Here is a 27,273-nt window from a genome sequence, read left to right as displayed (position 1 = left end):
AACTGGTGTTACAACTTACCGTCCAATTGCAGAGACCTCTTCTCCCAGGATTCACAATTACTTACAAGCACAGGCCTCCTGCTGCCCATTTCTATGAGCAAACCTTAGGTCTTTGTCAAAATGAAGTGCCGTATTTTAGACGTATTCGTACATTCCTTAACCATCTAACATGCGTAAAATTCTGCTACTGTTTTTATATTAGGTTCCTATCTTTCTTGGCACGTCATTGCCGACGTGTTTGACTGTTGTGCCCGAACCCCATTTTTGCCATAAGCCCTGTGCCTGTGGGAATTGGCACCATTTTGCCTAGCATGGTGATTTTGCTGGAATGTATATGTTTTGTTATAACTGAACTGATAGTACTTATCAGCTGGTGAGTCCCAGAAAGAATGCTACAAGGTGTAAGGGCAGTAACTTCAGTATTTCAAAGTCCTCCAGCCTCTTAGGTTTTCAGGTTCATATTCTCCCTCACAAGTATATGCACGTGCACACACACAGACTTACATACGGGAGTAGCCTGGAAAGCAGGCCTAGACCCTTCTGATTGTGAAACTCTGGACATCACTGAGTCCCCATAGGATTTTTCTTAGATGCAGAAGGTTTGCATCAGTCATCATCATTTATTTTTATCTTTGGTGTCCTACAGCCATCAGAAAAAAATTAACTCCTCAAACTAAATCAAAAGAAAAAAATGAGGCTGTCTGAGAATGTTTTGTCATAACATTCTAGACTTCAGCTGTAACTTGCTGTTTTACTAATGATTCTTTGTTTTCTTCTTGATGCATCCATAGTTTCTGAACAGACATTACAGTCAGGTACAGTATAGAAAATCAATCTGTAAATAAAAGCAACTTTTTCTCTATTTTTTTAAAAAGTTGATGTTGTATATAAATAAAGCCGCAAATAAATGGAAACTTTATTTTGCCCTCCGAATCTAACATGATAAATTGATAACCTTGTTTTAATCTGAGAAAAATATTTTGAGTTTGAGAAAACTAAGTATTTCATTTAGAAGGAAATATGCAATGCTCTTTGTATTCCTGTAGCAAATGCTTAATTCCAATTAAATGTAGGTCATCTAGTTTTCATTTTACTTTCATATTTCATTGAACAAACATTATTAGTGTTATATCTTACTCTTTATAGGCTACTGGAAGAAACCCAGGTGTGACTCTTTCGGATGAATGCCCGAGTACTGTGATATTTATGACTACTCAGTGGTGCTTCTCACACATAATATTTTAAAAGGCATTTAGTGTACTAAAATATGATCTGAAATCTTTTAAAAAGCATTAAGATTGCTAACAAACTTAGAAGAGTTAAGTGTGTAAGACCTAAAGGCCATTATTTTTCTTGCCTTTCCTGTTCTTAGGAATCTCACGCCTTCATTCTCTGGACAAGATCTTCATTTATGATCTTGTCTTTAAACTTGAATCTGTGGTGAAATGAGCAAAAGCTAAACTCTTGCCAGAAATTTAGCTGAAAAAGACTTTCACTTAAGATTTGGTATCCCTTAAGATTTGTTTCACTTAGTTATTGTTCTGAGTGTTTTGAGAAACTATTGGCAATTTTTTTGAGAAGGATGGAGGAAGAGAGCCCTTGGATATATTTTTGAGTTACGTCATGGAATCCATTTTCTGAAATGGTATGGTATTTAGGGATGGACATCTGTTTGAACATAGACTCATGTCTTTCTGCACGTTAAGGTGCCAACCAGTTAAGAATAAACTAGGAATTTTTTGTAAACTTTCTATTCCATTTGTAAACAGACTTTAGTAGCTCACCCAACGTGGCAACATGTTTTTGTTCACACAATTCATTATTTGTCTTGCTGGATATTTTAAGCTGTTAAATCATTATGGAACTTGTGTTTTGATGTAGAAAAGATTGTAGAAGCTGTTTTCTAGCAGTAACAATGGCAATGACTTCAATTAGAAAGACCACTGATAATCTGTAGTAATAGAGAATTATTCTTTATCCAGGTTCAGCAGGCTTTCCGTTAACCATACCAACAGGCCAGAACAAATAATCTGCTTTCATTACCACTGGACACCTCTATATGAGTAATCAAATCAAATAGCAAGAGGGCTAGAAATGTGCACGTTTGCCCCTGGGAACAGTGGGGACGTGCTTGTCATGTAAATCAGCAGTCCTTTCATGGGATTCACAGGTCAAACTATTTTCACTCTAATCCGAAAAAGTTATTTGCCTCTTTCACTCGTTCTCTCACAAGACTGCTTGCTGTATGTACCTTGGTATCCAACAATAATAATTAATATCGTAATAAAATAAGATCCTGTGGTGAAAGGTGAGCACCATTGTGATTTCCCTTTCCTCTTGCCAGTTAACCGCCCGTTAAGGGCATATTCTCTGTCTTTAGATTGAAGTCCTGTTAAGGCTCTGTTAATTTAAGTGCCAAGGATTTGACTTAACCTAAATGAAGCATGGTTTAGGAAGAAGAAGGATAGGTGGAAGTCAAAAAAATAGGTGGGGAAAGGATTGAGGATTCAAAATGTATTGAACATTTATTCATTTAACCATTACTTGCTGAGCACTTACTATGTACCAGGCGCTCTTCTAGTCACTAGGGATATTAGACCATTTCTGCCCTCATGGAGCTTCCATTCTTGTGAGGGTCCAGTGGCTGAGCAGTGAGAGAACAGGGATGGGGTGGCAGGTGAGGGCAGAAAGGTGGGGCAGGTTGTTTGGGGCCTTGCAGAACGTTTGTAAGGACTTGGTGTCTCCTCTGAGCTGGGAGGCATTTAGTCATGGCTTCATCTCCATCCTCTCATTATTGTCCATAATTTGTGTTTTTGTCAGGGGGCCATTATTCATTAAACCACCTGTCAGTAGCTAGAATCCTAAATGTAATGGTTCTTGAATGTTTTTGTTTGGGGAGAAGTAACATATTTTTACTAGCCTCCGAATGAAAGCTGTATGAAAGTCAGTTGCTATATTCCTAAAAATGTGCCGTCTGTGCTTTTGTATTTCATAAAATAGTGTACCATTTCAGTGAAACAGAACTGTTTGTTCTGCATGTTTTTTTGTTGCTGCATTAATTTTGTAATAGTTTTTTTACTTGGGCTATTGTACTTAATGTATGATTTTTTAAAAGTTGTGTTGATTAATTGCATTGTGCTGGGCTCTGTGTTCAAGGCTGTCTTTTTTGTGCTTATGCATGTATCTGATGCTTCTTTGTGCTGATGATGGTAATTGTACTTTCCAGCCATCATTTCTCAGTCATGAAAATCAATTTTTGTAAATGGTTAAATGCAGCCAAAATTCTGTTGTGTTTTGTTCTCGATTAGCATCTTCTAAAGTTCTAAAGAGCCTGTGTGAGAATTTCTACAAGTATTCAAAGCCCAAGAAAATTCGAGTATGTGTGGGCACCTGGAATGTGAATGGCGGGAAGCAGTTTCGCAGCATAGCTTTTAAGAATCAGACCCTCACTGACTGGCTTCTCGATGCACCCAAGTTAGCTGGCATCCAGGAGTTTCAAGGTTGGCTTTTTATAATACGGATTTAATTAATTAACCCTGACTGTGATTTATTAATCTAGAAAAGAAATGTGGCACTTCACAGTATACATTACCTTATAAAAGAAACTGGGATTTATACATTTGAAGACCAACATTCTTGTAGGTAAATCTGTTCAAATCTTAGGTCTTTTGTATTCCTAGACCTTTATCTACTACTTCATAAGAAAACATGGTAAAATAAAAAATCCTTTTCTTTGTTATTTGATTCTCAGGAAATTGGATCCGTACATAAATTGATATCTTTAAGGTAACTACACGTATAAGAAAAACTAGTTCTGTTTTTATTCTTTAGACTGATACAAAGGAAGCTTATTTTATGATTGATAATTTTTCAAATTTAATATGTTCTATTTTTCAAATACAGTCCTTTATTTGCTAAGATAAGAAATAGGGTGATCATGAGCAGTTTTACAAAACTTGTTTTGACGTTTGTTGGCCCTTTATAGCAAACGGTACTGACTCACCCTTGTAAAGACTTGTCATTCAGTTTGGGTGCTCTGCCACCAAGCTCTTACTAGCCAGAACCAAACGCTGAGCTGAGGATGCTTGTATTCAGATTCTAATTAGAGTCAAGGATTTGAGGCCTTCGTCGTTTAAGTCAACTTTAATTCCTTTTTCAAATGGTACACATTTACCAAGTGTTATTTATGAAGGTGATGTACATAGGAAATACTGTGAGATGCAGATTTTCCTTTTTTAGTTGTCTTTAATCAGTCACACCTTAAACCCTGGGAATTTCCCTAAACTTTTATTAAAATGCCCTTTTTCATTTACACTGAACCTAACTTGAAACTGTTGTTGTAGTAGTAATAATAACAATAATAAAATAACAGCTAATACTACAATTCTAACTACTTTACATCTATTCATTTAATCCTTATAACAGACCTAATATACCATCACTATTATTATTCCAGTTTCACAGATGAGAAACTGAGACACAGTAAGAGAAGTGACCTGCCCAAGGTCATTCAGCTAGTAGTGACACAGCCAGGGTTTGAACTCAGGCAGTTTCCTTCCAGAGTTGGGCCACTGCATTTTATTTGTGAACTCGGGCAAGTTGCTTAGGTTCTCCAAAGCCTCAGTTTCCTGTCTGTAAATAAAAGGCAAATATAATCTTGTCTCCTAAGGTGTTTGTGTAGTAAATGAGAAGATTTGTATATAAGCCTTGCACATAATAGCAGTCAATAAATTTTTTTTTCTCAGTATTTGTTCATAGTATTTATAAGTTCTTTCTCTAGCTATTTATCCTCATTTCTGAATGCTTGGGCCACCCAAAGTACCCTGGGGTTGCTTATCTAAAGCAGCTCTGTTCTCTTTTGGTCTTGTCAGCTATGAGAGAGCTAATGGCTAGAACAGAGGGGTTAGTCTGAGCCCCTGACTCTTCTCATTTTCCTAGATTGCTTCCACTTAGGAATCTTCAAATTTAAGTGTAAAAAATCCCTCTCAACTGTTTCCTCTAATTTGAGACTGTTACTCAACCACTTTATTATTTGTACCCTTTCTGAAAAATTTCTTTCCCTCTCCATTTTGAGTCACTTTAGCCTTTGAGCAGTGGCTTGTTTCTCTGCTGTCCATGGTACAAACTTTAGCAAGAATTCTTTCAAAATGATTTCTGAAAGGACTTAAGGATCTTCAAGAATAACAGTCCTAGATAGGCAAACTTAGGTCACCTAAATAGAAACTAAATGGAAAGTAATTTTGTCCCCCTCAGGGGGTTTCGCCTTTAATTTGAATTTGGTTAAACTTGAAACGCAAAAGTGGACTTTCATGAGATCTGATGTTGATCTTAGTTGGGTTGGGGGGTAGGGGGGTTGCCATTTAACTAAGGCCATCTCTTAAAAGTCTCTCCTGGATGCTTCATTGTAGATAAAAGAAGTAAACCAACTGATATATTTGCCATTGGTTTTGAGGAAATGGTAGAGTTGAATGCTGGAAACATTGTGAGTGCAAGGTAAGCCAGCCAGGTAACACACAGGGAAACTTTCTAGTTGACGGGCATGGGGAGCAGATAACTAAGTACTTGTTACAAGGATAGATTGAGAGAATATATGTGAAGATGCTTTTTAAACTATAAAATAGCAGTTCTCAAACTTTTTGGTTTCAGGTCTTTCTAAACTCTTAAACATATTGAAAATCTTAAAGAACTTTTATTTATGTGAGTTTTATCTCTTGATATGTATCACATTAGAAATTGAAAATGAAAAATTTAAAACATTTAATTCATTTAAAAATAACAATGATAATAAACTCATACATGTTAACATAAATAACACATTTTCTTCCTGAAAAGTAGCTGTTTTCCAAAACAAAAATTTACTGAGAAGGATGGCATTGATTTGATAGTTTTGCAAATGTCTTTAGAATCTGGCTTAAGATGGCTGTATTCTCACATCTACTTCTGCATTAGTCTGTTGCAATATGTTGTTTTGGTTGAATTATATGAAGAAAATCACATAAATATGTAGCTGGAAACCGAAATATCTTAATAGCCTTTTCAGACCATTTCTTCTCTGATACCACTTAACAAATAGTTTCCCAAAGGTTAGTTGCAGTGTGGAATCTGAAACCATAGCGATGACCTTTTTGTGCTCAGTTATATTAAAACATTGGTCTATCTTTTACCCTTGCATGATTTTGAAACATCATGTGTTGGTCATTTGGAACATATTAGTTCACTGAGTTATGTAGATCTTCCAAATTTTGACACATTTCATTATACAATATTAAACATTATATTGGTTAATTTCATCACTCATCTCATCAGCAAATTCTTCAAGTATGTGGAAGCTGTCAAGATCAGAGTAGCAGATACAGGTTTATCAAGATTCTCATTTTGCTTGAAAACATAAATTTTATCTTTGGGAATAGATGCTATTTTTTTTCCCCTTGAAAACACAGACTTGGCTGAAAAGCTGTTTGCCAAATAATCTAAATCTGAATAACCATAGTCTGTCACTCGTTCTTTCTTATATTCTATGAAAAAAGGGGCATTTCAGCTCTGAACTCAAAGTATCAGGTGCTTTTCTCTGAAACAACCATGGTGTATGCATTCAGTATGCAGCAGAAGTGCTTGATGTGTATTGTCCATTCATCACACAGAATACTATAAAGATGGGACTCAAGGATTGAGCTTTGACAGAATTAATAATGTTTACTGCTTCATCAGGATTTTCTTAGGTGAAATGGCATTTTTTTAAACTGTGAGCGCATGGGGGTAAAGATTATAAGGAATACTAACTAATACAGTTTGGTGCCTGGATTCCTGCTAAGACATCAGCACTTTTACTTGTTGTTTTTGCACCATCATGCAAATGTCAATACAGTGAAAAAGGCAATCTCTTAGCGATATTAGGGAGACAGTTTTGACCTCATGGGTTTTAGGGATCCCCAGGGATGTTCCCCGACCACAGCAGAGAACTGATGTTCTGAAGTGTTATTACAAATACAGATTATTTTAGTGAAATTGAAAGCTTAAGTGTTTTATTTTAAGAAATGATGCTTGCTTTAAAAGTTGAGTAGTTGCCCATCTTTTGTGACTTTTTTTAAAGAATCTTTTTCTTTTTTTAATTTAATTAATTTATTTATTTATTTTTGGCTGCGTTGGGTCTTTGTTGCTGAGCGCGGGCTTTTCTCTAGTTGCGGCGAGCGGGGGCTACTATTTGTTCCGGTGCACGGACTTCTCATTGCGGTGGCTTCTCTTGTTGCGGAGCACGGGCTCTAGGCGTGCAGGCTTCAGTAATTGTGGCTCGCGGGCTCTAGAGCGCAGACTCAGTAGTTGTGGTGCACAGGCTTAGTTGCTCCACGGCATTGGCAGGCGGATTCTTTTTTTTTTTTTTTTTTTGCGTTATGCGGGCCCCTCACTGTTGTGGCCCCTCCCGTTGCGGAGCACAGGCTCCGGATGCGCAGGCTCAGCGGCCATGGCTCACGGCATGTGGGATCTTCCCCGACCGGGGCACAAACCCGCGCCCCCTGCATCGGCAGGCGGATTCTCAACCACTGCGCCACCAGGGAAGCCCGGCAGGCGGATTCTTAACCACTGTGCCACCAGGGAAGTCCTCTTTTGTGACTTTTTAAAAAAGATTTTCAGAATAAAATTATGGACTGAAATAGTATGGTATTATAGTCATCAGTCTTGAAAATGACAACTTTCTTCTTAGCTAAAGTGAATAACAATTTATACAGGGAAGTAGAAAAGAATTCCGACTTCATTCATTTTGCTGTTTGACTCTTTCCTGAAAGTACAGATTCAGGTCTTAGAACATATTCTGAGGGCTCCCAGTACCAAACACATTGTTCAGTTGTTGGTCTAAGTAGAGATTAATCAAATTATTCTTTAATGAAAATGGTGATTATTCATTCATATATTTAACCAATATCTACAGAGCACCTGCCCTAAGTGCTAAAGATACATCAATGAATAAAACAGACAAGTATCCCTACCTGTGTGCACCTTCTTTTCTAGTGGAGGAGACAGACAATAAATAACTCGAGTAAGTAAGTTATATAGCATGTTAGAAGACGGTAGGTGCAACCAAAAGTAGATAGATAGAGGTCAGGGGATTGGGCATGTGGAGGTGGGGAGGTGTGTGTGGTTTGGAATGGAGTGATCAGGGTTCATTGAGAGAGCTGAAGAAAGGGATGAAAGCTGTCGTTCTGTTTTCAGAATCCAAGTCTTGGTGGTGGGGTTGGTAGGGAATCCGTGCTCTGAATTGGTATTTTGGAGGCAGTGTGGCATGGTGTTAGATAGATTAGATGGGTGGATGTGAGGTCGTATTCTGGCTTACCGTTTATCGTTTGTATGACCTGGAACTACAGGAAGATTGTTTTTGCTCGCCATTGGAGGTTCTTGGGCACAAACTTAATACTCTGAAAATGTATAAAGAGAAAGACTCAAGCATTTTTGCTACCTTCTTTATACGAACTGTGTTTCAGAATAACTGAGTAGTTGATAAGAGAGAAGTTGTTTATAGAAGAATTCCAACTTATTACAAATGCCCATGGAATGCTGAAATTATGAAGTCAACAGGTTGTAACCCCTAATGAAATAATGGATCTAGGCAATGATCATCAGTCGATGTTAAAATCTTAGAAGAAGGATCAGTGGAGTAACTTTTTATTACAACGAGTCAATTGTCACGGTCCTAACAGCCTATCGGGTGTAATATCACAGAGATTAGTTCCCACTATCATGCAAGGGTGACTATACCACCTGTGAGGTTATTTTTGCCAAAACAAATCAATAAAATTGAATGTTTCTTAATCAAGCTTCTAGAGTAACCAGTTTAAAACAAACCTGACAGAGGAACAAGGTACCATGAAGACACATCAGACAAATCCAGACTGTTAAACATTTTACAGACAAATAGCCCAGCTTCTTAAAAAATAAATAGCATTAAAAAGAGGGTTGGGTGAGCTGAGAGACTGCTAAAGATTAAGAGAGATTAAGAGACAAGCAAATGCAATGTGTGGACCTTATTTGGACCCTGTTTTAAAGAAACCAACTGTAAGAAGAGGTTTTTTTAGATAATCAGGGAAATTTAAATACGAACTGAGTATTAGATTATACTAAAGAATCGTTAATATTTGAGTGTGATAATGGCATTGTGACTATGCAAAAATGAAGATGTCCTGTTGCATTTACAGGTGCATACCAAAGTGTTTCTGGGTGAAATGGCCTATGTCTCAGATTTGGGTTAAAATATTTCAGGTTTAAAAAAAGGGGGGGGGTATGGAAGAAGAATGATTGGCAAAATGTTGATAAATGTTGAAGCTGGATAATGGGTGTATGGTGGTTTATTTTATGAGTATCTCTTTTTTGTGGCTGTTTAAATTTTTCCATTATAAGGTTTTTTTTAAGGTATTATAACCCATAAAAATAAGAAAAGGCGGGGGAATGTATCTGGAAGCATGTTCTTCTCTGTTATCCCAATGAATACTAAAGAAAAAATAAAGTATACAAGCTTGAGATTACTCACATGGTGAGCACTCATTTAATCAGTAAGCTCATATTTTCTTTGTAAGGGAGTAATAGGATAGACTTTGAAGTGTGGGTGTTCTTTTGGCTAAATTTTGGGTTTTCCTTTTTAAAGGAAACAAACAAAAAAGCCCAGCCCGCGTAAAGACTTCACTGTTGGTGTGGATTTCGTGACGTCAGTAGTTTTATTAAATGTGGGCATATAAAGGTATAATTGACAACTGTCTTATAAAACAGGCTATATTACTGTCACCATCTTTTTGAAGATTCCCTCTTTAATATTTTCTGTTAGCACAACAAATCAGAAGCTCTGGGCCGTGGAACTTCAGAAGACCATCTCCAGAGACAACAAGTATGTGCTGCTAGCCTCCGAGCAGTTAGTGGGCGTCTGTCTGTTTGTTTTTATCAGACCACAGCATGCTCCGTTCATCAGGTCAGTAAACAGATCGCTCTCCTAAGGCTGCTTCCTAACATCAGATAATAAAAAGGGCTGTCGTGTTTGTGGCTTCAGAGAAACACTTGTTCATGGTTCTTGTTTTTAAATGTGCTTTTTTTTTAATTGAAATATAGTTGACTTACAATGTTGTGTTAGTTTCAGGAATACAGCAAAGTGATTCAGTTATACATTTGTATATATATCTATTCTTTTACAGATTCTTTTCCCTAATAGGTTGTTACAAAATATTGAGTATAGTTTCCTGTGCTATAAAGTAGGTCCTTGTTGGTTATGTTTGATTTTATTTTATTATTTAAAAAAATTTTATTGGGGTATAATTTGCAATGTTGTGTTAGTTTCAGGTATACAGAAAAGTGAATCAGTTATACATATACATATATCCACTCTTTTTTAGCTTCTTTTCCTATATAGGCCATTACAGAGTATTGAGTAGAGTTCCCTGTGCTATACGCTAGGCCCTTATTAGTTATCTATTTTATATATAGTAGTGTGTATATGTTAATCCCAAACTCTTAATTTATCCCTCCCACCAGCCCCCTTCTCCTTTGGTAACCATAAATTCGTGTTCTGTGTCTGTGGGTCTACTTCTGTTTTGTAAATAAGTTCATTTGCTTGTAAGTGATATGGTATTTGTCTTTCTCTGACTTCTTTCACTTAGTATGACAATCTCTAGGTCTATTCATGTTGCCACAAATGGCATTATTTCATTCTTTTTTGTGGCTGAGTAGTATTCCATTGTATATATATACCACATCTTCTTTTCTTTTCTTTTCTTTTTTTGTTTATAAAGTAGTACTTACTCTTTTTTTTAAACTTTTCTGAAGATTTAAATTTATTTATTTAAAAATTATTTATTTATTTATGGCTGCGTTGGGTCTTTGTTGCGGTGCACGGGCTTCTCATTGTGGTGGCTTCTCTTGTTGCAGAGCACAGGCTCTAGGTGCGTGAGCCTCAGTAGTTGTGGCACGTGGGCTCAGTAGTTGTGGTGTACAGGCTTAGTTGCTCTGCGGCATGTGGGATCTTCCCAGACCAGGTCTTGAACCCGTGTCCCCTGCTTTGGCAGGTGGATTCTTAACCACTGAGCCACCAGGGAAGTCCCTGTACCACATCTTCTTTATCCATTCATCTGTGGATGGACATTTAGGTTGCTTCCATATCTTGGCTATTGTAAATAGTGCTGCAATGAACATTGGGGTGCATGTGTCTTTTAGAATTATAGTTTTCTCCCAATGTATGCCCAGGAGTGGGATCCCTGGATCATATGGTAACTCTATTTAAATGTGTTCTTGAGTAAAGAATCACTAATAGTTTCACTGTACTCTTTCACAGGCCTGCCCTCAAAGTGCCCCACAGTGTGTAACGTTATAATTATGTAACAGACATTCCTATTTTCTTATGCACACGGAACTATTGGAATTTCTGATCTTTGATTTAGAATTCTTCCTTTTAAAGGGATGTTGCAGTTGATACTGTGAAGACGGGAATGGGAGGTGCAACTGGAAATAAGGGAGCAGTCGCAATACGAATGCTGTTCCACACCACAAGCCTCTGCTTTGTCTGCAGCCACTTTGCTGCAGGACAATCGCAGGTCAAAGAACGAAATGAAGATTTTGTGGAAATAGCGCGGAAGTTGAGTTTTCCAATGGTAAACTCTTGTGGCTTGTTTTTGAAGAGGAAGCTTTGAAATGTGTTTCAATTTACCCCAAATTCTATATCAGTTTTTGAAAATTTAAGGTAGTTCCTAGAAATGTCAGCATTGTTCACCTAAATATTAGGTACTTCATGTGTAATTACTGTGGGGTTAAATAAATCGGGCATGGCAGGGGTGAGGCAAAGAAGAAGTTGTAAAACATTTTTTTAATTGATTGTTTAAAATTCTCTCTTTGCTTCCAGGGGAGGATGCTGTTCTCCCATGACTACGTATTTTGGTGTGGTGACTTCAACTACCGAATCGATCTTCCTAATGAAGAAGTGAAAGAGCTCATAAGACAGCAAAATTGGGATTCTCTTATAGCAGGAGATCAGCTTATCAACCAGAAAAATGCTGGACAGGTAGATACATACTTAAGATACTTGCATTGGGAAGAAGGGGACCTTTGATTATGAAAACATACTTTTCTTAAAGTGTTGCTTTTTTTTTTTTTTAACCTCTTGGAGTCTCTTTATACTTAGTAGATATATATCTATAGTTTAACAGGTAGAAAATTGCCTTCTCTCTTTTTTTTTTTTTTTTTTTTTTTTGGCGGTACATGGGCCTCTCACTGTTGTGGCCTCTCCCGTTGCGGAGCACAGGCTCCGGACGCGCAGGGTCAGCGGCCATGGCTCACGGGCCCAGCTGCTCCGCGGCATGTGGGATCTTCCCGGACTGGGGCACAAACCCGTGTCCCCTGCATCGTCAGGCAGACTCTCAACCACTGTGCCACCAGGGAAGCCCTGCCTTCTCTTTTAAAAAAAGAAAAGGAAAGGAAAACTCATAATAATTTCCAGGAGGAAAAATATATTGTGTCTCCATAAGATTCACTTTCAAGTAGAAGAATATACATTTTTTCTTTCAGTAATAGCGAATTTAGAATCTTACTTGTCAGGGCTAGAGCTTTTTGGCTTTAAGATCCTATGGTAATTTGCTTTATTTTGATGTTGTTGTTTCTCATATCATCTGCCTTTTTGAGACTTAGTTCTAAAAACTTGTGACCACAAAAGTTGGAAGAATTTATTTTAAAAAAAAGTTTTTTAAGAAGGGGTGATTGAAGCCACTTGATATGGTATCTTTCTGGTCATCAGACTTAAATTCTGATGGATACCATGTAACCTCCTTAGGCCCCAATTCCTCATTTGAGAATAAGACATCAAACTATTTGATTTCCAAAATCCCATACAGTTTTAAATGTGTCATGTAGCTCAAAAGTCTGGTGGAATTCCATTGTTCACGTTTTTGTACTTTGCTTAATCAAATGTCAGACAAGTGGCATGATAAAGCCCACGTCTTGGGTTATTTTTTCTTAAGCTCTGTTCCATTCAGTTAGAAGTGTTCATCAGAGGCACATAAATTTCATGAGTCTCCAGCGCATAATAGACATTTAATGCATGGCTGCCTGAATGAAAACAGAACGTTTTTGCCTTTTCGAATAACTTACTTTATGTATGTTTATTTTAGATTTTCAGAGGATTTTTAGAAGGAAAAGTAACCTTTGCTCCAACATATAAATATGATTTGTTTTCTGATGACTACGACACCAGTGAAAAGTGCCGCACCCCTGCATGGACAGACCGTGTCCTCTGGAGAAGAAGGAAATGGCCTTTTGATAGATCAGGTTGGGAAAGTTGGAAATGGACTTCTTCATTTAAGTGAACTAGTGCAAATTTTACAAGGAAGAAGGGAATGATACAAATAAGGCGAGGAGGACTACTTTTTTTTTTCAACACAGGTTATCTAGAATAAAATAAATTCAATTTAAATATAAAACTTAAAAAAAATTCTCAGACTTGCTTGTAATACTTTAATTTTTCAATTTGTTTTCTTTCAGTGGTGTAGTGTCATACAAAGAGAAGCAGGGAAACATTTTTACGGAATTGTCAACTGAATGCTAATTAAGATTTCTAATTTGAATAACTCAAGTGGTTTGCAGATATTTTGAACTGCTACCTGTCTGTTCAGTTATTTTTGAAACACTCTCTGGTCACAGGCCTTTAAGTAGCCTCAGAGTAAAGGCTCATCTTAATTTTAACTAAGTAAAGCATAACATGATAACCTCACCAAGAAACCTTTTTAACTTAAGGGTGTCTAGACTTCTTGCCTGTTAGCAAGTGTGTCTGGCTTCCCAGCCTCAGGCAACTGAAGCCAGTGAAATGAACGAGCTCCACATGATTGGTCATGCTCAGGTGGCTTCTCCTATGTTTTGTTTTATTCTGACTGCAGCTGAAGATTTAGATCTCCTAAATGCTAGTTTTCAAGATGGAAGCAAAATCCTCTACACGTGGACTCCTGGCACTTTGCTGCACTACGGAAGGGCTGAGCTGAAGACTTCTGACCATAGGTTTAAACAGTCTCTGTATTCCTAATTGTGCTTGAAATTTATTTGAAATACATCCTTCCTTAAATGTTCCTAACACATCTTCCTTCCTTTATGCCTAAGGCCTGTCGTTGCCCTGATTGACATCGATATATTTGAAGTGGAAGCTGAAGAGAGGCAAAACATTTATAAAGAAGTAATTGCCGTTCAGGGTCCACCAGATGGTACGGTGTTGGTCTCCATCAAAAGTTCTCTACCAGAAAATAATTTTTTCGATGATGCTTTGATTGATGAACTTCTGCAACAGTTTACAAATTTTGGTGAAGTTATACTCATAAGGTAAGTAAAATATGTGTTGTCCAAAAGCAGCTCATGATCTGTAAATAATATTTTCTGTGTTAGAAATCACTTTATTTAGTATTTGAATAGCATATGAGTATTTGTATTTCCGAACTGAAGGCGAATCATACTATAGAACTATTATTCAAAGAGCTCATAGGTTTTGAAACTGGACTTGCTACTTAGAAAGTTTGAAGTTGAGTAGCAACACTTGATGTGAACAACTGATGACAAGAATAGGTGCACATTTAGATGTGTTCTCTCAGGATTCCTATACGCTGTAACATGTGAGCCCTACAGAAGAATGAACATGTGATTGCTATTTCATTTTTTTAAGGAGTGACAGGAGTAAAGCGGAGTGACTTTTCTGCCCTCGGTTTAAGAAATTTGATGTTTTCTGTAATTTTAAGTCGTTTAATTTCCATCTGATGGAGGAGCAGCCCTGCCAGGTGAATAGTCAGGAGTCATTCTTTCCCGTCTTGGTTTCCATCACTGACTTAACCATCTGCCTTTTGCAGAACCAGATGCCTCTTGTGTGGTTTAAAAAAACGGCCTATTCCAAATGCCCAGCAATCTTGAGAGACTGAATAACATGTATTGAATTCCATAGGGAAGAGGTACTATCCAATTCCTTTCTGTGCTGTTCCTCTGTTTATTTAGGGATGTTTTATAGCTATTTAGTGGGCAAATCTCTATATTAGGTGCTGTGGCAGAGCAGAGGACAAATGGAAGACCCAATTCCTGTTTGGAATCTAGGGAATATCAGCATGTGTGTAGTGGCTTTCCTAGATGCTACACAGAATACTCCACAGAATGAAGATGGGGTAGTTTCTTCTGGAGTGAGAAGCATGCCTGGGAAACCTTACTCTCCTTTCTGAGAGTACATGGGCGAATAGAGAGGAAATTGTATTTAGACTTAACCTGAAGTCATTTGACAAAGGTCTACCCCAAAGGTTTAAAATGAAACAAAAAATGGCTAGAGATCTTAAGACTCTAGCAAGTACGTGGTGAAATCTCCAGATGACAGTAAGCTTTGCCAAGTACAGAAATGCCAAACCACCGGAGCATCACATGGACTGTGTGAGTGGGCAGCACAGTAGCAGATAAATGCCCTTTTGAGCAAGTTAAAATATTGCACTGGGCCAGAGAGAACCCAGAGTGTGCATAACGGATGAAAGACTGATGCAGGAAGAGGACCTGTCTGCCTTTATCCTAGGCTCTAAAGAACTTGGTGTTAAATTGGAGCTGAAAACTTTCCCCAAAATGCTTGTTATCATTGGAAAAAGAATTGGTAACGAAACAAGGCATTATCCTAGCATTATAAAACCATGCTGTGCCTCCTCACCTGGAATATTCTGGTTGTTACACCTTAGACAACCAAGTTAGAATAGAAAAAGCAGACGATGAAAGTAAACAAGGACAGGACTACTGTCACTGGTAGGCTAAACTGATCATCACTTTTTGCTCTGGAATAAGGCAACCATTAGGGAATGAGTGAAGTCTTTATATGTAAGTAAGAGATCCCCTGGAAATGTAGATGGGGCAAATTTAGATACTTGTATTAATTGGGGGAAAAGTCTAGAAGCTTTTATCCTCGTGAGTGAAAAAAAGGAAGAAAATACAGCTTCTAAAAGGTCCTACATAAATCCATGGATATCAGAACCAGAATCTCTTGTTAAAGTTCAAAATGTATAGGGGGCACATTGCCACGTAAGGATAGGACCAAGAAATTAGCCCTGCCACGTGGCCACAAACGCTTTGGTACCAGTATCAGAGAACAAATAGGGTTTGGCGTGGGGGAGACTGGTGCAGCGTAAATGCAGCCTTTTGATAGTGATTATAACCTTTGGAGGATGGATCTGGTCCATTGCCAACGATTTGAAAAAGATCCCCTTCATGGTCTTTAGGTAGGAATGATGTCCCTGTGTCTTTCAAATGCAGCATCCTGCAATTTAGGAACTTTATGCGAAAGAAATTGTCTCTTACCTGTGTTTTGTGGGGGGGGGGTATGTACGCATGTACATGTTTTACTGTCTCTCATCTGAAAAATCTGCAAGGATTTCTGAACCTGATTTATACAGTTGGGAGTAGTTCAACTAGTAAAATTGTTTCTGTAAATAAGACTGATAATGTTGTAATTTGTTTTCTTTTTTCATGATACCATTATTATGTATCAGTGACCATCTCAAGCTCCTTCAGAGCTTGTTCCAGTGTCCTTTTTATTTTTCCTTTTGGGGGTTTCTTATTTCTTATTTCAAAACTATAAACTTAGAATGATAGCACAGGCCTTTGAAGTCATTTAAATGCCTGTCATTGAATAAAAACAAAGACCATAATCTAAGGCTCCTTGGGGCCAGTCTGATTGACTGATATCAATTGTTTTTTTGTTTTTGTGACAACTCCCTGTCTTCTTTCTTGGTCAAAGGAAATTTGCTTCAGGAAAATCACTGAGACAGTGAAAATACATAATACTGGACTACAGGGTCAGGAGAATTGGGTCCTAGCCCTGTATTTTATTCTCATAGGGTCACTTTGAACAAGCCACTTCACCTCTGGCCCTTTTTCTCCTTGTCCATGAAATGAAGGATTGGATTAGCAGGGATCATAATTGGAGGTCCACCGGTCCATTTCTTCTGGCAGGCTGTTTTATTAACAAAGTATTTGAAAGAAATTTGAATTTGAATGCTTTTAGGGAAAGAGTGCCCTCTCCAGGTCACCGCTGGCCCTGTTGCTCTCGCTCTTACTTTCTGACCTCTATAAGCCCTTGTTAATCGATAATCATTGGACTAGTCATTGGGCTAGTTATACCTTAGGTATTAATTATGATTTTTTTTTATGTTTCTTTTCCCCTTCCTTAAAGATTTGTAGAAGATAAAATGTGGGTTACATTTTTGGAGGGAAGCTCTGCCTTGAGTGTTCTGAGCCTGAATGGTAAAGAGGTAAGGTAGCATTTGTTGAGTCTAAACCATTCTGTAATTAAGTGTCTGAAGATTGTATTTTTAGAGACATGCAGCAAATTATCTAAATGTGTTTCCAGTTCAGGAGGATAAAAGACCTAGTATTGCGCTTTAATATTTATTATTTAGACTAGATTTCAGACTAATTTAGGATTATTTTGGTCCTGCCCTAGAGATGTTAATCATTGATACAGACTAAGAAGAAAACATGTTTACTACCAAATTTTATTTTATTATATTTTCTTATATAAAACTTTAAAATGTTTAATTGGAATAGATATTCTGGCTCATCTATATAGTAGAAAAGATTTCTAGCAAATGGAAGAAAATGCTTCACTTACAAGGAAACAAAGGAGGAATGTGCTCATTATTCCAAGGAACTTGTTTTATTGGCTTGGATTGTGGTACCCAGGTCCCTTTTTCAAGCGTAGGTGAAATAATTCCCGTAGATAACAAATCCATCCCATTGAGGCATTTTAGAAAGTTGTAATTAGTGGAGATATTCCTAACCTACGATTTGAAATGGCATTGGTTGTGGGAAACTTACATCAATGTCCTGGAATAGTTTTACTGCTGTAAAGTGCTATGTCTATTAGTTTTTTCTGAATGCTTTTAGACAAATCCTATATATCTAAGTATATGGTCACTAGATAGGATGGACTAAAATCCAGGCCTGATTTCTCCAACAGCAGGCAACTCGGTAAAGATTTACCTGAGCTTCCTCTTCTGTTACATAACTTCCACTTCCTTGGAGAAAAAGATTTCCATGTGTATATTGCTTTTGAAATAGATTTTGTAGGGTTTTGCTTGTTTTTCCCAAATGCATTAGTAATACGCTCATGCAAAAGTAAATTAAGAAACACAGAAAAGTATGAAGAAATAATAAAGACCACTTGTGGTCCTACCATTATAAAATAATTTTTCTAAACCTTCATATAGGCATATATATATATTAAAACAAATGGGATTACATATACATGTACATATATGTTAACAAAAATGAGATATACATATCATGGACATCTTTCTATATGAACAAATATGTCATTTTTAATGACTGCATTTTAATTAAAAATTAATTAAAAATTAATTTTATTATGTGGATAAATATATAAATTTATTTAACCAAACTCCTATTAATAGACATCTAGGTTGTTTCCAACTTTTTTTTAAATTTATTTTAATTTTAAATTTTTGGCTGTGTCAGGTCTTCATTTCTCTGCGAGGGCTTTCTCTAGTTGCGGCAAGCGAGGGCCACTCTTCATTGCGGTGCGCGGGCCTCTCACTATCGCGGCCTCTCCTGTTGCGGAGCACAGGCTCCAGACGCGCAGGCTCAGTAGTTGTGGCTCACGGGCCCAGCTGCTCTGTGGCATGTGGGATCCTCCCAGACCAGGGCTCGAACCCGTGTCCCCTGCATTGGCAGGCAGATTCTCAACTACTGCGCCACCAGATAAGCCCCCTGGCAGGAGTTCTTTAGACCCAACCAAGTTGTCAGTTACTTGCCGCGCAGTCTTAATTTGGATGTTTGGTGGTCGTCTGGGTGGATCTTTTCAAGTCCAGAGAGATAGAGCAATAGGAGAATGAGAAAGACTGAGGGGGAAAAGCCTTGGCCTCAGTGCGCTTCTTCACGGCCAGAGCACTGGTCTCTGCCAGATCCTGCAGGCGACGTCAGCTGCCACTTAACGGGCTACTTGAATCTACGTGGCTCAGGGTAAGTCCCAGCCGCCCTTCAGAGGGGAGCCATAGCCCAACAGGCGGATCGAGATTATGGCCTTGGAGGCCCCGCATTGGGTGCCAGGAAAGATGTTGCAGGAGAGAGAGTGGGGTGCGAGAGGATGGTCACATCCCAAGTCATGTCTGCGTCCCTGGGATGGCCGCCCAGTGTGGGTTCTTGGCTTTGTGCAGGCAAGAATTCAAGAGCAAGACACAGTAAAGTGAAAGAAGGTTTATTCAGGGAGATACACACTCCATAGACAGAGTGTGGGCCATCTTGGAAGGCAAGAGGCTGTTTCCAACTTTTAATTACTAAAACCAGCATTCCAGGGAACCCCTGTGTACGCTCTAACTTTGCATGCTTAACTATTATTCCTTAAGATAAATTCTTAAATGTAAATTTGCTACGACAAAGATATTAACATATTAAATGTTGATACTTGTTGGCTAACTGCTCTTCAGGAGGAATGTATCTAGTTGTATTATGCCTCGGATTACCTAACATCCAACATTCTAATCAGTATTGGATGTTTTCTAACTTTGACCGTCTGAAAAGCTAGAAGTAGTATGTCACTTCTGTGTTAAGATTTTGATTGCTAGCTCTTTTAATTCATTGGTCATTTTGTACTTCTCTGACGAGCTGTTTGTGACCTTAGCTCATTTTTCCCCTGGGGTATTATTCATCTTTTGAAGCTCCCTTGATGTTAATCCCTTTTCATAACATGCTGCAGATATTCTTCCCAGTTTGCTTTATGACTTTGTTGTGTCTTCACCATATGGAAATAACTGATCTTTAAATTTAGTTCTACCTTTGATATCTTAAAAAGCCCTTCCTTCTCCCATGGTGCTGTAAATATTTAAGAGCGGCTCTCAGTTTGGCATTCTTTGTCAGCTCTTATTCCCTTTCTGAATATTTCTTTTGTCTTTCCCCTGATAATTTTCCTTGTTTGGTTTTTTCCTCCCTTCTTTTCAGCTCTGTTCCTCACCCTCAAGTCTAGTCATGTATGTTATGCTCTTAGAAAGGACCCACCCTTAGCTCCCTTAAAAGATTTTCAAAATTCTGAAAAAATAATGTTTTGGGAAAGTGCATAATAATGTTTGATTTATCCTTTTGAAAGTTAGACATTTCCAAACCTCTAGTCTATCTTTGTTAGTACCACTGTTTCAGCCCGAAATCTTCTAGATGCAAGACTAATAGGAACACTTCCAATCCAGGGGAGAGTCTGGAAAAAGTATATAGCGTAAGCAGGACAAACCTGAAGGATGACCTTCTTGAGCATTTTCTTTTCTGTCGTCTAAATTTCTTTCTTTTCATTTGGCTCTTATCTCTGCCAAGTGGATATTCTTGATGAAGTGCCTCTTAAATGGCCATTATTTTAGTTATTATTAGTCAGCCCGTTATTAGTGACTGAGGCTTAAGAATACTTGTTAGTATTCTTTGGTGAATATATAAAGAATGCTGTTGACTTTAAAAAGTAACAAATGGCATATGAAGCCTGTTGCCAAGTTCTGAAATTTAATTGATTTGGTCTAATAAGTGAGTAAAGAATTATTAGTTCTTAGGACTCTGACTTCAAAGCTCAGGATGGACACTAAATTCCTATTAAACACGGCTGTGCTGTTCAGGCCAGCAGCTTTCAACCTCTCCAGCCTATGCCTTCAAAGAATTCTAATGTCAATAGCACGTAAGGAAAGTATTTTTTTTAATACATCCACAGGACAGTGTAACTTGATTATAATATGTTGGTTGTTTTAGATTATACTTTTGTCTAAAAGCTTCTCACATTTATAGGAAAGGCAGGGTGCCAGTTTCACAGATACCAGTCTTTCTGTTTTCAGAATGATTAACTTTTGTTGAAGATTTAAAATGGTCTTAAATTCTCTCAATATTCTTCTGACGTTTGAAATGCTGAAACTACTTTGACAGTATAGCACCTTTCAAGACCATTACACCAAGTTAGGAAGGCCCAAATGAACAGGGCAATTATTTTAAGGATTTTCTACTGTCCTTTCTTTAGTTGTCTCATGTAGGAACAATTATTTAATCTGTGAATCAAAATCATAGGAAGTATAAAATTATGTAGTAGAGTTGTCAGTGAATTTATATCTGGCCAGGGAAAGATACTTACTGCAACAAAGGAAACTTAAATCTGTGTGCATCCTAAGAAAGACCTGAGATTTAGCAACACAGGCTTTTAAAGGGAGGACTGGGGACATTTGAAACTAGTTAAGGGAATTCCCAGGTTAGGACTACGCGCTTCCGCTGCAGAGGGGGGGGTCCGGGTTTGATCCCTGGTCGGGGAACTAAGATTCTGCCAGCCACGTGGAGCGGCCAAAAAAAAAAAAAAAACCCCAAAACCAAAACCCAACCAAAACAAAACAAAAAATTAGTTAAAAATACAGTATATGTGAAATGGTTATGTTGAATTGAGTCTAGCTGAATGAAGCCTATACTGTTGTCGTAGTATGACTGAGGCAGGCACTTTATTCCAAGATAGTGAATTTTCATGCAATGAATTTTTATTTTGTATCTCTTTTACTCAACTAGTTATTGGGTCGGACTATAACTATTACTTTAAAGAGTCCAGACTGGATCAAAACTTTGGAAGAAGAAATGAGTTTAGAGAAAATCAGCGTCCCCTTGCCGTCCTCAACAAGCTCCACCCTGCTGGGTGAAGACGCGGAGGTTGCGGCCGACTTCGATATGGAAGGTCTGCTTGTTGAACACATTTACTGCTGTCCTTCAAGATGTTTCCTTCCCATCAGTAACGTCTCAGTCTCCAAGTTTATCCTTCTCTTCCTTCTTGTAACACTGAGAGCAATATTAACGAGATTTTGTTTTGCATCGTATTGTGTGTCTTTTGCTTGTACCCAGACTTAAATGTATTTGCCATTCTGCCATGCAAAGGTCAAGACCTTTCCAAATGTTAGTTTATGTCCTTGTGTCGTAAGAGCACAAAGTGGTATTTTTGGTGTGTGGTTTTGTCCCCCTAATTGTAGTTAAGGTAGAAAAGTAGAAGCTCAATGTGCTGAAATGCGTTCAAAATAATTACTACAAAAGAATAATTACTACAAAAGAAGATATATTGCTTTCTTTTTTAAAAAATTTATAAAGTATAGTTGACTTTACAGTGTTGTATTAATTTCTGCTGTACAGCAGTGATTCAGTTATACATACACACACACACACACATACATACATACATTCTTTTTCATATTCTTTTGCATTATGGTTTATCACGATATTGAATATAGTTCCCTGTGCTTTACAGTAGGACCTTGTTGTTTATCCATTCTACATATAATAGTTTGCATCTGCTAGTCCCAAATTCCCAATCCATCCCTCCCCCACCCCCCGCCCCCTTGGCAACCACAAGTCTGTTCAAAAGAGGATATATTTCAAAGTAATTTTAAAAGATTCTCAAAGTGGCTAGGAACACATGCATTTGAAACTGAACCCAGCCATATAAATGTAATCATTTCAAGTTTGGAGTTCGGGACAGATTATCTCGATATAGTAATTTCCTTAAATGTGATTAAGAAATGCATTTGCTTTTTAATGCTATATATGTGCTATATTATTTTAGCATATTTTCCCTTAAGATGCATACCTTAGTTTATAAAATGACAATGCATCATATTGTGATACCCTGTATGTCTAGATAACGCATTTAAGAGTTGAACACCTCAGAAAATCATCTCACTTTCACATTTCACTGTTCATTTGTTTACTTGGTCCACACATTTATGTAGTACCTTTCATGTGCCAGGTCCATGCTAGGTGCTGTAAATTCAACAGATGTCATCCTTGCTCTCCCCAAGCTCACAGCTCAGTTGGTGTTACAAACAAGTAAGCAGGCAATTGTAATCATGTGACATCAATGCACTGGTGAACGATGCTGCAGTAGTTCATGGGGCAGCTGCCTGACCTAGAGTTGGAAGTCGGGAGAGTTCTACCAGAGAAACTGAAATTGAGAGTCTGTAGACTGAGTGAGAATTAGATTAAAGAGGATAGAAAGGCGTGAACCAGGAAGAAGGAATGTGCAGAGACCTCAGGGGACAAAAAGGATCTAAGTAGACGATGCAAGTATGCTTGTGCAGGGGGAGTGGGTGTGGATGGGAGGTGGATTTGGTTTTGAATATGTTGAGTCTGAGGTGTCTGTAGGGTCCATCAGGCCCAGATGTAGGCTGTGGTATGTGGGCCTGGCACTCAGCAGAGAGCTCTGGGCCCACCAGGCAGCTCTGATGACAGTTTAAGGCCATGCGTTTTTATTAGCTTGGCCAGGAGGATGAGATAGAGATGGGAGAGGACTGGTCCTGGGATCAAACAGAAATGCAGACTTCAAGGACAGGCAGAAGAAGGCTGCCCATAAAAGGAAAATGAGAAGAAAGAACCAGAAATGTCAAAGAGCCAGGAGAATATAGCAGCTTAAAAATCAAGGAAAGAAAAGATAACAAGGGAGAGTGGTCTGTGGCAAGAAGGAGAAGTGAGCACCGCAGCCTGCCCTTTGGGTTTAGTCCCGGGGAGGAGGCTGTTGGTGACATTCAGGAGAGTGATTTCAGTGGAGTGAAGAAGGCAGATGGTGGTAAATCGGGGTGTGGATGCAAGGCGAAGACGTGCAGAGAGTGTCTGTAGGCAACTCTTCACAGAAGTTTGGCTAAGGCGGGGGAAAGGGAGAGGAAGGCAGCTGCTCCAGGGAGTGTTATTTTGAAATGGGGACGCTTGAGAACGCTTAGTGCTGATGGAAAGGGCTGACGCCATTGGGGAGGGGCAGGGCAGAATGAGTGGCAGAACACGGTCCCTGGGAAAACGGGGGTGGGCAGAACCCCACTGTTTCCATCCACAAATACCTGAGTGCCAACCACGTGGTTAGGCTCCAGTTGGGGGCCAGATTGTTGAAGAGAGGGGGTCCCATCTTAAGACTACCCTTTTCTCTGTGAAGTTTAAGGAGTGGGGCAACTCATGGTTTCAGGAGAATTGAGAAGGTTCAAGATAAAGCTCCTGAGAAGGGGTCAGAGGGAGAGCCAGCCAGGAAATTGTGGAATTACCAGGCAGCCCTGGGAGCCCAGATGAGGCTGAAAACCACAGAGTTAACATGGCTTCAGTCATCGGGGCCACGTGGTTGTCTCTGGCCGCAGCACCCAGCAGCCCAGGTGCGCAGTTATGGAGAGGTTAGACAGTGGAGTTGATGCAGGCGCGATGGAAGAATAGTGCAGGAGGGGAACGGCCGAGCTGAGGAACCAGAGGACGTGAAGACAGATGCAGAGACACAAAATCAAAGGCCTGGATCCTGGTGAAGTCAAAAGAGGAAAGAGTAACTGAGGGCGAGAGTGGAAGTCTGGGAAGTGGTGGTCAGAGGGCAGTGTTCTGAGTTCACCGTTTCAGAGGCACTGCAGTTCCAAGGGGCATATGTGCCAGGAGTGGAGGAGAGCATCAGCAGGGAAAAGACATCAGGTTGTTGATGGGCTGACCACATGGACTTCGATGTCGCCCAGAAAGATGGCAGGACCCAGCTTACCAGCTTGCTCTCTCCTTAGTCCTCAGTGAATGGGTGCAAGAGACCAGAAGGCTGGAGGTTGGAGATTATGGCGGCAAGCGGGGGTTGAGGGAGCTACATAAATTCGTGATGGCGCAGCCTCAAGGAAATAGGCCTTTTCGTTCAGGCTTGGAAGATTGAGTTCTGCAGTTGGAATTGGGTTGCAAGGGGCACCCTGACCCCACTTTCCAACCCTAAGGAAAGAGGAGGTGAGGAGATCTCAGGGGAGAACCAACTCCCCCCTGTTGTGTATATGTCAGGTTGGGGGAGTCCAGGGGACAGGGTAGCGAGGAGACTTCTGGGGAAAGTGTGTGACCGCGTGAGAGCCTGTCTACTGCGAGGGCAGGACCTGAGTTGAGGGCACTGGGGAGCGGGCAATTCCATGGGCGAGAAGGAAGGTTTGGAGGGAGAGCATTAAGCTTCCAAGTCAGCCAGCACTGAGACAGCTGCTCAGTGGAATATTGAAAGCTCTGGAGCCAACCCAGCTCCAGCTGTTAGTCACCACCGGCCTCCTGTTGCTCTGAAACAGAAGACTATCTTCAGTTACATTTCCTATAAGAGCGTTTGCACTAATTCTACTTTTATATGTATAAAATTTTTATATATGCCCACATGCTTAACCTATATATGTTTGCAGTGTCATAATGTTAAATGTGTTTATCTTATGTATATAACCCCTTAAAGCCTAGATTGGTGAAAAAAATCTCTGAGAAAGTTAACATGGTGGTAACTTGGCTGACCTTGGCTGACCTTGCACTTTCTCAGGTGATGTTGATGACTACAGTGCTGAGGTAGAGGAAATCCTTCCTCAGCATCTCCAGCCATCTTCCAGTTCTGGCCTTGGCACTTCCCCAAGTTCTTCACCCCGGACCAGTCCCTGCCAGTCACCTACCATATCAGAGGGGCCTGTGCCTTCCCTTCCCGTGAGACCAAGTCGAGCTCCATCAAGAACACCCGGGCACCCAGCTTCACAAAGTGTGTATTTTACTTAAAGTTTTGTATGACTTTCCCTGGCTAATGCATTTGATTTTAGACGGTTAAACCTCTGATGCCTTTGCCTCTCCTTTGGAGACCCATTTTTGTTTTAACTTTCATATCCATAGGCTGAAGTGTAGCATGTTTTCTGTGTATACGAAAGAGGAAACTTCGCAGATGGTAAGCCCTAAATGGAAAGGATACTCATCACTGCCACTAGATGAGAATTTTTCTTAGTTCTTTTTCTATGTGGCCAGGCTTGTCCGTGTCTTATCGTTGATGATTTTCTATCGTTACAGTCAGGACCCATAACTATTCGGGCTTAACTGTCTATCTGTACATTACCTAAATTATAATATGAAGCAGAAAGAGACAAGATATATTTTTTGAATTCAACTTGATAGTCATGACTTCTCCAGAGTTGGAAGATTTATCTCTGGAGGTTGTTACGTTACATGGTTTAGTCACTGTTCCATGCTAACCAATGTCTTCAGAAAATACCTTCCATTTCATAAACTTCTCTAGCTCGCCCATGCTACTCTTAGAGGACTGGCTTCATTCAATAAATTCAAGATAAGCCAGGGTATAGAGAGAAGAGACACCCTTTTCTTTTTCTTCTCTCTATTGGCCAGTACACTGCAAATGACTTAACTCACACAGTACTTCATGCCATCTTTTTTTTTTTAATAATATAACCACTGTCTCTTTTTTTTTTTTCGGGTGCATTGGATCTTTGTTGTTGTGCATGGGCTTTCTCTAGTTGCAGCGAGCAGGGGCTATTCTTCTTTGTGGTGCGCGGGCTTCTCATTGCAGTGGCTTCTTTTGTTTTGGAGCACAAGCTCTAGACACGCGGGCTTCAGTAGTTGTGGCATGCAGGCTCGGTAGTTGCGGCTCGTGGGCTCTGGAGCGCAGGCTTAGTAGTTGTGGTGCACGGGCTTAGTTGCTCCGCGGCACATGGGATCTTCCTAGACCAGGGCCCGAACCCGTGTCCGCTGCATTGGCATGCATATTCTTAACCACTGCACCACCAGGGAAGCCCCCTTTGTGCTGTCTTAATAGGGCCGCTCGATAAATCCCCTTCAGCACCTGGGGCCTGGGTAAGAAGTCCACAGAGAGCTAGCCTGATTGCTCTCATGGTACCAAAGGGTAATGTAGTAGCAGAACTGCTTATGTTATTGATACCAGAAATGTGTGACATTACACTGTAGTACAAATTTAGAAAATTAGCAAAATAATTTATCATACGCGTATAGAAAGTACCTTTGTGCTCACATCCACTTGGAACGTGATCCTCTTACCTCAGGTACTTTTTCGGTAGGTTCTCCTGTTGACACTCAGCCCCTGGAGCCCAAGCGGCCCCCCCCTCCCCGCCCGGCTGCTCCTCCTGCGCGTCCAGCCCCCCCACAAAGACCGCCTCCGCCTGCAGGTAACAAACCATTTATTTCCATTTTTGCTCGGTTTAAAATCTCCCTCCACTCTGTTTAAAAATGTTTTGCATGTTTCAAACTTCTAGCTTCTAGATTTTACTATTTTTCTATCACTGGTGCTACTTCCTCAGTTTTTCTCTAAAAAACGTGGTGGGTGTGACAGAAGAGGGAAAAATATTGTTTCTCAACTAGATTCCTGTAACATGTTTTCAGAGCTGACCTTTTACAAGTGTGAAAGAAGTGTTTGTTTTGTTTTTGCTAATGGGGTTGTACTGATTTCTATAAAATGCATGATTAGAACTGAAGAACATACATATACTTATTTACTATAAAGTTTATATA

At 39.4% G+C, this 27,273-nt stretch overlaps 1 protein-coding gene across 10 annotated transcripts in view; it reads left to right on the top strand.

Moving 5' to 3' along the window:
- The window catches only part of SYNJ1 (synaptojanin 1), an 89,099-nt gene that overhangs the window by 47,160 nt on the left and 14,666 nt on the right, over positions 1-27,273 (top strand). For 8 of the 10 annotated variants that reach the window (XM_073804449.1, XM_073804448.1, XM_073804446.1 and 5 more), the window contains 12 exons: positions 3,309-3,500; positions 5,409-5,493; positions 9,809-9,949; positions 11,426-11,618; positions 11,867-12,025; positions 13,128-13,284; positions 13,890-14,007; positions 14,107-14,322; positions 17,183-17,261; positions 21,541-21,703; positions 25,295-25,504; positions 26,823-26,930. In XM_073804449.1, coding sequence (XP_073660550.1) covers positions 3,309-3,500; positions 5,409-5,493; positions 9,809-9,949; positions 11,426-11,618; positions 11,867-12,025; positions 13,128-13,284; positions 13,890-14,007; positions 14,107-14,322; positions 17,183-17,261; positions 21,541-21,703; positions 25,295-25,504; positions 26,823-26,930 — 1,821 coding nt within the window. The remainder of the gene's footprint in view (positions 1-3,308; positions 3,501-5,408; positions 5,494-9,808; positions 9,950-11,425; positions 11,619-11,866; positions 12,026-13,127; positions 13,285-13,889; positions 14,008-14,106; positions 14,323-17,182; positions 17,262-21,540; positions 21,704-25,294; positions 25,505-26,822; positions 26,931-27,273) is intronic. The other 2 variants (XM_073804451.1, XM_073804450.1) reach the window with 1 other exon arrangement.

The sequence above is a fragment of the Tursiops truncatus genome, chromosome 4 (genome assembly GCF_011762595.2).
Source record: "Tursiops truncatus isolate mTurTru1 chromosome 4, mTurTru1.mat.Y, whole genome shotgun sequence".
In the NCBI taxonomy this organism is placed as follows: Eukaryota; Metazoa; Chordata; class Mammalia; order Artiodactyla; family Delphinidae; genus Tursiops; species Tursiops truncatus.
The sequence above is the reverse complement of the archived record's forward strand: the minus strand, read 5'-3'. Positions and strand labels throughout refer to the sequence as shown.